The sequence below is a fragment of the Sciurus carolinensis genome, chromosome 5 (assembly GCF_902686445.1).
Source record: "Sciurus carolinensis chromosome 5, mSciCar1.2, whole genome shotgun sequence".
NCBI lineage: Eukaryota > Metazoa > Chordata > Mammalia > Rodentia > Sciuridae > Sciurus > Sciurus carolinensis.
In genome coordinates, this window is record NC_062217.1 from 175,262,720 (window position 1) to 175,275,878 (window position 13,159).

The window sequence follows — 13,159 nt, forward strand, 5'->3', positions numbered from 1 at the left end:
ATAACTTTAAAATCTGTGGGACTTTCCGAGGCCGTGTAATGAGTCACAAAATAGCCCACATTCCTAGAAGGACTGAAACTTAAAACTGTTTTCCATGGTCACCCCAAGAAGACCACCACACACTGGCCACGGCTCTGGGAACAGGGCTGGGCCCCAAGGCCAGGTGCTCACCCAGAAGCCCGGTGCCCGCACTGAGCCCCTGCCTGGGTCTGAGGGGCACACATGCTCCATCCTCTAAGCTAGAAGAGCAGCACATGGTTTACTGAGCACAGGATGTTAGCAGAACATTATCAGAGCACAGGGCAGATATAACAAACTTGAAGTTCCTGTTTTTCTCCTATTTGGGTCTTCAATTTCTGTTCTTTTTAAAAATTTTTTTTTAGTTATAGATGGACACAATACCTTTATCTTACTTACTTAGTTGATGTGATGCTGAAGATGGAACCCAGTGGCTCACACATGCTAGGCAAGCACTCTACCACTGAGCCACCACCACAGCCCTCGACTTCTGTTCTTGACATTCATTGATTAAACACGAGAAGCAGGTCTAATGGTCAGACCACCCCCCAGGACTGGCAGAGGTCCTCAGGAAAGATGGCTGTTGGTGCAGAAGCTGATGCCCCTGGAAAGAAGGAAGACCAGTGTGGGCAGTGCAGCTCGGCTGTGCAGGTGGGCCAAGCGTGGCTACGCAGAGCCAGGAAGACCACGACTCCTAGTGAGATCCGCACTGACACGCCCTGATCAAGATGGACAGGGCCCCAGCCTGCCCCCAACTCACCACTGGTAGAAACAGCTGGTATGACAGCTATAATTCTGTGGCTATTGGGAGCCAGAGGGAGCTGTGTGTGCAAGTGAGGCAACAGCCTCCAGTGGCGCGCGGGTTTGAAGTCCTCCCCCTACCTCGGGGACCCAGGTGATACTTGATTTCATTCTCCACGTGGAAAACAAGGATAAGGCAGTCAACTTAAACCCAGTTTGGTTCCCAATAGCCACAGAATTATGTGGGGACCCTCCCTGGGCTGAGCCCAGATATCTGCCTAGTTATCTACTCAGCCAAATCTTTTTTTTTTTTTTTTTTGTGATGCTGGGGATCAAACCCAAGGCCTTGTGCTTATAAGGCAAGCACTCTACCGACTGAGCTATCTCCCCAGCCCTCAGCCAAATCTTGACAGGTGAAAAAGTAGCTAAGACAAGGATAGTGATTGCTTCCGACTTTGTTTAGTGAACCACATGAGCAAGCTGAGAACCCAGTGAGACATTTACGGTACTGAAAGAACAAAACCATTCACCAAAGCTGGGCACAGCAACACACACCTGCAATTCCAGGGAGTTGGGAGGCTGAGGTTGGAGGATCACAAGTTCAAGGCCAGCTTCAGCAACTTAGGGAGACCCTGTCTCCAAATTAAAAAAATATATATGTATATTTTTAAAGGCTGGGGATGCAGTTCAGTGGGTAAGCACTCCTGGACTCAACCCCCAGTAACACGCACAAACACATACATACACACACACACACACACACACACACACACACGCAAAAGAAAGAAAATCACCCATCAACCTAGAATTCTATATCCAACAACATTATGCTTCTAAGAAGGAGAAATACAAGACTTTTCCAGTTACACAAAAACTGAGAGAATTTGTTACAGCAGACCTGATTTGCAAGAAATGAAAAAAGGAATCCTTTAGAGAAAAAGAAAATGATAGCGATCAGAAAAACCAGACCTACATAAAGAAAGGAATAGTATTAGAGATGGACCAAAAAAGGTAAAGTAAAAAGTTTTTATTTCTTTTTTCTACATGATCTAGTAGAACTACTTGTTCAAGGCACTAACACCAACAATACAGTGGGAGGTTATAATTCATGGCTACGTGAAATGAAGGGCAGGAAGGTCCTCAGGGACAGGAGACAAGGACTGGAAACACTGGGCCAAGAGTGAGGAGATTCCAAGTGCACATTGCAAACTCAAGGGAAACCACTAAAAAGTAAAAAAGAAGAATGATTAGAAGGGAGAAAAAAAGGAATCACGTAAACTGCCCAATTAAAACCAGAGAAAGCAGAACAAATGAGAGCTATAGAAGAAACAATGAATAGGGCAACAAATAGAAAACAGTAATAAACATGGTAAATATTAATCTAACTATCTCAACAACCATTTTGAACATCAATGGTTCACCTCAATTACAAGGCAGAGACTGATTTGGTATTTTAAAAAATAATAAGACTTATGTGCTAACATAGAAACTGTATGTCCAAGTTGTCTGTGTGTGGGGTACTGAGGGTGGAGCTAGCACTGAGCTAGCACTGAGCGGCACCCCAGCCCTCCCAGTTTCTTCGGATCAGTGTTACCTGGTGTACCTTTCTCCATCCCTTTACTGGTAATCTGTATCCTTATATGTAAAGTAGGCTTCTTGGGATGCAGGTGTGGCTCAGTAGAGCACTTCCCTAACATGCACAAGGCCCCAGAAACAGAAAAGAAAAAGGAAGAATGTGGGAAGAGCTATATTAACTTCAAACTGAGCAGACTCCAAGTGAAGGAAAAGGATGAGAAACAAACAGGGCTTTACATAATGACAACAGAGCCAATCCTGCAGGAAGACATACCATCCTAGAGCATACTTGCCTAGAGCATGGAATCACACAAGCCAAGAGCTGACAGACCTGCAAGAAGCAGAAGAACTCACTGTTACAGACGAGGACCTCGGCACCTCATCAGAAACACACAGATCCACAGGCAGGAAATTAATAAGGGCTCAGCTGGACTCAGCAGCATCACAGAGCAACTGGCTCTGATGGTCAGTTACTGAACGGTTCCTCTGTCCTGGGGCCTGGAAAACTCTTTCCAGGTGCTCTGATCTGTGAGTGCAGTTACTGAGTTCTCGCGCGCGCGCTCTCGCTCTCTTTCCATCTATCTTCTCTGCAAACCCTGGAGGCCATGCCTTCCAAGTACTCATCTCTGAAATGCACTGGTTCTCACTACCCTCCACCACACCCTATGGAATTCCAACCTCAACCCTTCACCTGGACCACCTGCTGGCCTCTTCATTGGTGTCCTTGCTTCCTCCCTTGGATCCCCACTGGCTGTTTTCAGCAAAGCAGCCCTGTGGCCCTGTTAAAGCTAGAGTCCTTGGTGAGCGTCTCTCCCCTGTAGTCCTAGTCCTGGAATGAGCCTCCCTGCCTCCACTACTACTTGTAGTCTCCTCTTCATTCATTGTGCTTCGGCGATTCCTGGGCCACTTACACCACTCAGGAGTGGTCCTCACTGCTGCCTCGGTACTGGCAGCCCCCACTTCCCGGTACAGCCTTTCCCGGGGTCTGCAGGCTTGCTCACTCATCTCCCTGGGGTCTTCTCCAGTCACGCCCTTTACAACTCCAGCTCTCCGGTCACGCATACCTTTCTCCTCCTTCTGCGCTTTATATTTCTCGGCTCCATCTGACTTACTACGTAATTTTTCCTTATTTTCCCCACTGAACGGTAAACTCCCAGGGCAGGGGTTTGTTGACTGTTCAAGCTGCACCCCGAGGACTGTGAACAGCGTGTGGCACATGGCAGGAGCTAATTAATAAATTTCCGAGGCGTGCAAAACGGACCCGAATGGGAGCAACTGTCCTCTAGCGATACAACCAACTTCACAGCATCCTTGAAAGAAACTGATCTCTGATACATCAAACCCACAGTGAACAATCCCTCCGTACGCCAGAGAAGCTCAGCCACAAAAGGAGAGACGGTCAGTCACGCTTCCCTCGGCCACCTGGAGACCTCAGGACCCCTGAAGTAACAATTCGGTAGGGAACCTCGCTCTTGGACCGGGTGTCCCACCAACAGCCGGCTCCGTTAGGCGGGCAAGGGCGGGGTGCCGCACTTCGCGCTCAGGTGAGCCCCCGCCCGGACGCCCCGCCCACTGCCGCCGAGCGCCCTCCATTGGCTGCTCCGCGGAGGGCCCGAGCTTCCATTGGCAGAAGCGTGGGAAAGGGCGGGGCCTTTCCGCAGGCAAAAGTTCGGCCACTGGAGCCAGCCGACACAGGGCGACCGGTCCTCTGGGGAGCCGCCGGTGCACGTCGGCTGCCGGACAGGTCAAGGGCTCACAGCTCGCCGGCACCCGTTGGACCTGGTCGCCCTTCGGGCGGACCCAGCTCGGCCGTGGCGTGTGGTCCGGGACAAGGCGGTTCGCGCAGACGCAGTCGGCGCGTGGCGTGCCCCCGGCAGCCCCCGCGGCGCGCCCCGCCCGGGCCTTCCGAAGAGGCGGAGGGGGATGACGTCAGCCGGCGGGGCGACGGGCATTGGGCGCCATTTTGAAAAGGGAAAAAAATCCCTCCCCGGCGGCGGCGGCGGCGGCGGCGGCGGCGGCCGGGGCTGAGGCTCCGCGGCGGCGCCTGCGGTCGGCCGCACAGGGCTGGGCGGGCGCCGTCCCGCGCCGCGGCCATGGCGGGTGAGGTCCGCGGGCGCGCGGGCGGGCCGGCGGGGCGCACGGGCGGGCGGGGCCGGCTGACCGCCCGTTGTGTTGCAGGAGCCGGAGGCGGCGGCTGCCCCGCGGGCAACGACTTTCAGTGGTGCTTCTCGCAGGTGAAGGGCGCCGTCGACGAGGACGTGGCGGAAGGTGAGGCCACCGGAGCGGGCGCAAGGTCGCGCGGGGGCTGGCGCCGGGCCGCGGCCACCTCCGCCCGCGCGGTCCCGCGCCGTCCTGCGGGACCCCGGCGAGGGGCGGGGGCCGGACGCGGGCAGCGCCGGACGCCGGCCTCCTGGTGTGCGTGGACGGTGGGCTTGTGGCTGGTGAACTGGACTCGGGGTGTCCGAGGAAGGTAAGTCGGGACGCGGTGGACGCCGGCCCTCGAGTGCCCGCCGACTGCCCCGGGTGTGGGGGCCGTGCCGGGCGGGCTGGGGCGCGCCCATCGACTCTGCGGGTCACCGGCGAAGCAGCTCTGCGCCCCGGGTGGTCTTCAGCCCGAGTGGGACTGCGGGCTCTCCTGGGGTCTGTGCGGGGGATTTCACCGCGACGCCTACGGCCCCTCTGCGGAGTTTGGTCCAGAACCTTGAGGCGTCGCCCTCCTGCCTGGTGTCTTCCCCTAATCACAGCTTCGAACGGGCCGGGCCTGAAGTTTAGGGTTGTGGACTGGTAGCCAGCAGAGCGCTGAAGGCGTGGGTAGTGGTGATTCGGAGACTCGAGGTTTAGTGTTTCCCGTTTAGAATCTTAGTGACTTTTTGTTGTTCTTGCTCACTCACCTTAAGCTGTGGATCTTTCACTTTCACTTAAAAATATGTGTCTTTGCACCAAGTACCCTTCCCTGTCCCAGGTCACTAAGCCTTTGGTCAGACGTCTGGTCCGAGTTCCTCCACCTCGGCACCTCATGACTTTTTGCCTCCTCCTCCTCCACCTTGTTCCCCTCCCTGGCAGTGTCTGGAAGGACGCATGACCCTTGAGGACATCTGGAGACCGTGGCCCCTTAGGCACACTGTGCCCAGGTCAGGAAGCAAGGGAAACTGCCCTCAGACACTTGCAAAGAGGTATATGGTTTGAGATGAGAACTAGGTGACTTTTTATGTAATTTAATACCCTATTGATTTTGTTTCTTCTGTATGGCTTTGAAACATGTTAACTCGTTTTTTTGTTTCACGTGCCAAGTGGGACACAGTTCAGCCTCCCACTTGAGTTCTCTTGGAAGAAGGCAAAGCTTGTTTGTGTAGTGGGACACTAAGAGCTAGTCTTGATTTCTGGTTTACCTGTTTTGTAGTTTTTATTGATAAGCCAATTTAAATAGTTTTTATTGATAAGCCAGTTTAAATACATCTAAACTGATGTATTTAAAGTGTAACTTTACACTTATGAAAATAGCATTCTTTCCCTTAAAAGTCTTGGCAGAAATACTCTATTGTCTGAAGTAAACTGATTAGAACTTTTTGTGGTGTGAGTGCTTTCCCCACCCCAGTCATGCTGGGAATCAAACCCAGGACCCTGACACTGGACAAGTGCCGTATACCACTGAGAAACATCCCCAGTCCTTGGAAAAGTTTGGTGTTCAGGTTGTCATTTTTTTGGGTATCATCTTTTTTTCTATGATACTACCCACATTTTTCTTTTTATTGTATGTATTCAAAGCTTTCTATTTTAGTCCACATATGCCTTAAATGTAGTTAATCCATCAGGATTAACACATTTATATCGGTTTCATTTTGTCAAATAGTTGTAATGTTGAATTGTGTTATTACTAGAGTAGATGGTAAAGAAGGAGCACGTAATCATTAGCAACTGGGGATTATTAAAGCAACAAGAATCAAGAAGCTAGTTCTGCCCAAGCTCAACTTTGAAGGAGAAACGTTGGTGAGACAGGGACTTCAAGGAGATGTTTTTGTGCTCTGGGCTTGAACTGCAGAACTGACGGCATGTGGCAAAATATATTTGTAAGTCTGTTACTTGTGGGACTTTTGTTCTTGAACCCTGCACTTTGGCCTGACTTTCTGCCATCACTGTGATGGGTTGTCAGAAGTATCCAGAGTAATTAAAGCTGGGTCCTCCCCTGACTTCATTAGGGAAGGTGCCCACTGGGCCTGGGCGGTACACAGGTAGGAGTAGGCAGGCCTGACTTGGGAGGCCATGGAGTGAGTAGCGTGGGAAGGGCTTTGGTTTTTGTTGATTTTTTTTTTTTTAAACGAATAATTCTGGGGTCCTCAGTCATAACCTCTAATGCCAATATTGGACTGTGAACAGTTTGATGCCATTTATTTATTTATTTATAGAATTGGATTTTGCTGTGGATCAGATCAGCTGTCCTGTTAAGAGCCATAGTTCCACCGTCCATCAGTGATTCTCATCCCCCTGCAAGTGGGGATGAGTGGGGCTCACAGGAGATTTGCAGGCTTCCCACCATGGTGACTGGCCTCTCCTGCCTGTGCAGAAAAGTGGGTGAGGTGACCAAGGATCAAAATAGTGAAGCAGGGCGACTTCTAGGGAAAAGGAAAAAGAGACTGCTAACTTGGGTCTGAATGGTGGCGGCTCTGGGAGACGTGTCTGCAGGTTTTTGCTGTGCTGCCTGGTCGCCCTCACCCAGCCCGAGCGTGCTTCCTGCACGTGAACATCATGTAGCCTGGAGATCCTTCAGTTCAGAGCTCCCACCTCAGTGTGGGTAGAGGACCTGGCCAGGTGGTGGGGTGGTTAATATATATCGAATGCTTATTGTGTGCTGAATACTGCTCCAAGGTCCTTGCCAGTGTCAGTTCATCTGATCTTCACACACTCGAGAGGCAGGAATTATTGTTTTTAGTTTCACATGCAGAAGTCAAGGCACAGCAGCCAACTTGGTCTCACAGGTGTTGTGTGGCAGCGGAAGAGTTTGAAGCCTTGCTGACTGGCTCCGGAGACTGCATGGGTGAAACTGCTCCATTGACTATTGGGGGTTCTAGCTGTCCTGAAGCCCAGTAGAGATCACACCTCCAGGAATTGTACTAAAATGCCTTTGAAGGAAATGCTAAAGTAATACGAGATTTGTAGGGTTTCAGGGTGGGGTCATTTTCTGAGAATTTTCAAGCTGCTTGAGGAGGAGGTGTCTCAGAACTGGAGTAACTAGAACACCCTGTGTGTCAAACAGGCTGCTTTTGGATGTGCTGCAGTCTGCTTAGTTGTGGGAAAGATGTGGGTCTTAATCCTTTTATGTTCCCTTTGCTGTTCCCAAGAAACTAGGGAGGGGCTTTCACAGGTCTTGTTAGAACCTGATTTTCTAGAGCTTGGGATAGTTGGGCAACAGGTAGGTCTTTTTATCTCAGAATTGTGGTTTTAAGTGTCTTCTTAATTTGATGATTTCATTTTAATCATTTTCTTAACCCATGAGTTAATCTGTTGCTTTGACTTAGGCAATAACCTTTTTCTAAAGAAATATGAAAACTCAAGGTTCAACTCAAGGTTTCCTTAAGTTGAAATGACCTGGCATCTGGGTAACTGGGTAGGAAAAACCTTCCTAAGGGGTGGGGCGGAGTAGATGGTGTTTCAAAAAAAGAAACATTTTAAATTGAGGAAGGTAACAAAAATTAAGGAGACTTGAGCATCAGACAGGAAGGTACATTGTTTCATTGACCATAAGATGCATAAAATTTCAAAGGTATTAAATGTACTAAAGGGTGTTTCAGAGTCAGTGAAATGTAACGTGAAAGAATGCAATACTTTGGGGTCACAGTTCTTATTTAAGAGTTTGGGATCTATTCTGGATACAGGAAATGGACATTCAGTATTTATTTATCAATGGTATTCTTTTTTAATTTAAGACTCAGTGGGACAAGGTATTTGGTTATTTGAATTACTCCCCATCTGATTCCTTTGCTTCATTAGAGAATTTCCATTTACTTTTTATCTGTATCTGCCATTGAAAAGGGCCTTCAGGACAGTATCTCAGGATTGACTGCAAGCAGGCAGGCAATCTTAGAGTGTGTTTGCACTTTACTCATAAGAGCATCATAAGAGGAAATGAAACGTGGACCTTTTGTAAGATCAGTGCATCTCCCAGATTTACTGAGCCCAGCCACATTTTGAAGTCAGGTTGATCAGGAAGCTGGCCTGATCATGGCTACAATCAGATGTAAGTTCGCAAGATTGACACTAGTGTTAACCATACCCTTACAAGTGTGCACCACTGAGCCAGCCACCAAAAGAACTTTGAGGTCAGTGTGCAGTGCCTTTGTAATCTGTGAAGTGTTGTTACAAGTGTTGACTCATTTCAAGTATTTAGATTTGGGTTTAGCTGTATTTAAACACAAAAGCAGCAGTTTCTAAGTTTCTTCTGGTCCTTCCCATCTCCACCCACCCCACACCCTCTCTTGAGCCTTGCCTCTTGGATTTTCACTTGTTATATTATGACAGTGCCCATCCCTTCACTTTTGCTCCTGTTTTTTTTTTTTTGTTGTTGTTGTTGTTTTGGTACTGGGGATCGAACTCAGGGCCTTGTGCTTTCGAGGCAAGCACTCTACCAGCTGAGCTATCTCCCCAGCCCTTGCTCCTGTTTCTTGCTGACCTAAAGTTCTTTGTATTCCTCTGTTTTCCACACCCCACGGGTCCTTTGGAGTCCACCTTGTGTGTGGCTCTCTGCTGCAGCCTTTTTTCACATGAGGTATTCTGTCTTGAACTCTGGACTTCCTTCACTTAACACAGCGTTGCTTGGCAGTTGGTTGTATTCTGCTTCATGGATCAGGCATGTCTCTTCAACTTGATGTCAGTCAATGTGGAAAGTCATGCAGGTGGAAAGGCTCAGTGCAAAAGGATTTGAGTAGATTCTCCATTTCTACCCTCCTGCAGCTTTGTGTTAGTGTGGCTAGGTTCTTACCTTCTGTTTCCCCATCTGGAAGATGGGTACTATTATCCTGTGACCATTATGGAGTTATGGAGGAGATTCCACGGAAGTTTTAGAAAGCTCTGGCAAACAGGAATACAGGATCTGGTAACTGTCTGGGTGCTATGCAAGGAGACCCTCTCACGTAGAAGAACTGATGCTGTACTGCTCCAGGGAGCCAGGCCAACAAAAAGGAAGGGTGATGTAGGGCTGACCACACAGTGGTGCAGTAAAGATGGCCAGTGTTGGGTGCAGAAGTGGAGAAACCCATTTTAGACAGAGACCAAGCTGTGGATCAAGCTGTGGATCAAGCTGTGGTCCCACCACAGCTGGGACCAGAGCATACTGAGGGAACGTGACTTGGGTAGAGATGGAGGACAGGAAGACACAAAATAAGAAGAGGGAAGGGGAGAAGAACGTTCCAGGCGTAGAGTCTTAGCGTGGAGACTGGAGGTATGTGGTGCATTCTGGGAAGTGAGGGTGTCTCCCTGGCATGGTGACAAGAGTTCCTACAAGGCAGGAGGCTGCCCAGCCAGTTGGTGACACATAAAGGCCTTGAGAACCATGCTAGGCTTTTGCGTTGTAGTTTGAGTGACAGTGAACCTAGAAGGTCCTGGCAGGGAGTGATGTAAATATGACGATTTTAGGAAGGCCACTCTGGCCTTTGGAGAATGGAGACAGAGGTTCCTCTTAGGAAATCACTGTGATCACAGAGGCTGGAAATGGGGCTTGATCTAAATAAAGGGTCAGCAGACTTTTCTAAAAGGGCCAAGTATTATGTAGTTCAAACTTTGAAGGCCAGGCCGTCCCTGCGGCAACTGCTGAACTCTGCCCTTGTGGCAGGAGGACAGCTGCAGACCAAGAAGAAATGAGTGGCAGGAGACTGTGAAAGCAGGCAGCCACCAGGTTTTGCCCTCAGGTTGTGCTTGCTGACCTCTGTGCTATGAATTCAGATCCCAAACTACAACTAAACTTAAATAACCACCTACTGAGCTGTGCTCTGTGCTCTGTGCTCTGGTTCTCAGAGCCTCTTGACCCCAGGATACTTTCATACACTAATTATTGAGTACCCAGAGAGCTTTTCTTTTGTTTGTGTGCGCTATATCTATTGATTATACCACATTTGAAATTAAAGTAGCTTAAAATATTTATTGTTTCTCTTTAAAATAATAATAAATCTGCATGTTAACATTTTTAATGATGAACAACTTTCCTAAAACAGATTTATTGAGAAGGATGCCATTGTTTTATGATTTTGATAACTAGCAGTGTGCACCTATAATCCCAGCAACTTAGGGAACTGAAGCAGGAGGGTGGCAAGTTTGGTGCCAGCTTGGGCAACATAGCCAGACCACATCTGAAAAGTTTTTTTAATTAATTAAAAGGTGAACAGAAGACCGCTGGGTTCTCAGGTTTGCTTGCACGTTCAGCCTCTTGCAGTTGCTTCATTGAGCTGTGTAAAGAAAGTTTGGTGCCACGCTCATGTGTACTGTAGTCAGAGCAGGGCAGGTGGCTGGCCGTCTCCAGCACCCAGCACAGCTCAGTAGGTGGTGATTTAAGTTTAGTTATAGTTTGGGATCTGAAACTTGGGAATGAACTTTTTACCATTATATTAGAATCCCTAGTTCTGAGGACTGGGGTTGTAGCCCAGTGGCAGAGTGCTTGCCTTGCCTCTGCAGAGCACTGGGTTCAATCCCCAGTACCACCCCCCCAAAAAAAAAAAAATTACTGGTGGTGTACTGCACCTGGAGTGCTCTTGCTCCCGTGCGTGATTTGGCAGCAGTGCCCTGGTTGTTTGGAAGTGTTGGCGCTGAACCCCTCTATGCTGAGTGCTGCATGTTCATTATGTTAGACCAAAGAAAATCATGCTCATCACTGTCTCCAACACTCTCTTCAGAGGAAGCTGTCATGTTAGCAGTAGATACAAATTTCCCCACATTCTGATTTGCTCCTAAAAACCTGGATTTTTATCATTGGCAGCAAGTTCTGTGAAGTGAGAGACTCACTTCTAATTTTCAAGGAAACTTATTCCTAATTCCAAAGTTATTCTGTGAGGAAAAGGAAAGTGGAGAGTTCATGCTTGCCCAGCATAGCACTGAACAGCAGATTGCAGGGTGATGTTGTTAGGAAGGTCCTTGGCCTCAGGCGCTCTGAGAGGTTCCTGGGGACCGCAGGGTCCCACAGACCATCCCGGGAGCTACTCTAAAGCAAGCTGTTGGCAGTGGGATGACAGGACGGGGCAGATTTCAAGATTAACTGCCCCCTCTTGTCTTTAGATCTTACTGCTTTTGTCTTGAAGTATAAAAATAGAGTGTTAAATACAGTCAGATGCTGCGGATGCATGAGGATGGAAACTCGCTGCTCGTTCCTGTCTCTGCTGTCTGGGACCGTCCTAAAGGCGCCTCCTCTAGCAGCAGACGTGCAGACCGTCTGTCAGTTCCTGCTTCATGACTTGGTTTGACTGTGAGACAACAGGTCTGGGTCACACTCGTGGATCCTCTCTGGACGTCACTCTGTGACTACTCTTCTCACCCACAGTTCCAGGGTGTCAGGTCTCGGTCACACTCGTGGATCCTCTCTGGACATCACTCTGTGACCTGCTCTTCTCACCGACAGCTCCGGGCTCCATTCCAGGTGCTCTGCACCCCGGCTCCAGCTCGGCTGCCCCTGGGTAGTCCTCTCCTCCTGCTGGTGACTCTCGTGCTTCAGTGCAGGTGGCCTCACTTCTACTGGCAGTACAGCAGTCTCGCAGTCCGTCTGCCTGCAGGCCAGCATCCAGCCAGGAGTGGGCATACAGAATCTGACAAGAGGCCGTACGTGTGGATATTCGGTTGCCCCAAACAGCCATAGAAGACAGCGCCAACTTACAGCTTTGACTCTAGCTGAGAACCTCAGCCCTTTTCCTTGGACAGATTTTATCTAATCTGCAGAGGTGATGAACTGTGGCGAATACAGAAGTGCAGTTGTGTGAAGGCGTGGACCATGGCTATCTTTTGCCATGTCGTGCCGTACCCAGCCCAGTGCTGGCACAAAGGAACTGTCTTAATAACTTAGGAATCTCTCTGAGTCAGCATACCTCCCCCAAATGTAGCAAGTTCCCTAGTAACTAGGAGCATTTGGGTGACAAAAACCAGATGCATTCTAACCACATTTATTCATTTAAAAAGGGAGGTGAGGACTAGGTGTGGTGGCGCACACCTGTGATCCCACGACTTAGCAACTGAGGAGGAGGATCACAAGTTCAGAGCCATCCTGGGCAACTCAGCAAGACCCCATCTCAAAATAAAAATTTTTAAAGGGACCAGGCATATAGCTGAATGACAGAGTGCTTGTCTAACCTGCTCAGGGCCTGGGTTTAGTCTCTAGCACTGCGAAAGGGGGAGGGGCAAGAGTCCATGTAGATCTCTGAGATGGCATCAATAAGCAAAGCGAGCCTGAGTAAAGCAATTTTAAAGATTCAACTTTTGCTTGACATTTCTCAAAACAGTGTTTCATGTTTTGGAGGGCACTTTGGTATTTCTCTGTCAAATTTTAGGTAAGAGTCCACTTCTAGGAATCCTACAGGATTCTACAGGAGTCCCACAGGAATGTGCCAGCCTTTCACAAAGAAGTGCTTAGGGTGTTGGCATTGCAGCATAAAATGAGGGAAAACCTAAATGCCTAAAAGCAGTGAAGCAGTGGAGTGTGTTACTGTGAACATCTGTGGGCTGTGGGTTCTGGCCTGTTAGGAAGCAGGCTGGGCGCTTGGTGACAGTGTTTGCGTAACAGGGATCCCTGTAGAGCTCAAGTGGCTGGGAATGCCCTGGCCAGCAGCTGGGTGCCTGTGGGTGTGAGGAGCCAGGTCTG

General features: G+C 49.2%; 1 protein-coding gene across 2 annotated transcripts in view; it reads left to right on the forward strand.

Moving 5' to 3' along the window:
* The first annotated feature begins 4,280 nt into the window (after positions 1–4,280).
* The window catches only part of Ppp2r2d (protein phosphatase 2 regulatory subunit Bdelta), a 38,142-nt gene continuing 29,263 nt past the window's right edge, over positions 4,281–13,159 (forward strand). The window contains exons 1-2 of one of the 2 annotated variants that reach the window (XM_047552749.1): positions 4,281–4,434; positions 4,513–4,602. In XM_047552749.1, the coding sequence (XP_047408705.1) occupies positions 4,428–4,434; positions 4,513–4,602 (97 nt within the window). In that variant the 5' untranslated portion in view covers positions 4,281–4,427. The remainder of the gene's footprint in view (positions 4,435–4,512; positions 4,603–13,159) is intronic. The other variant, XM_047552748.1, reaches the window with a different exon arrangement.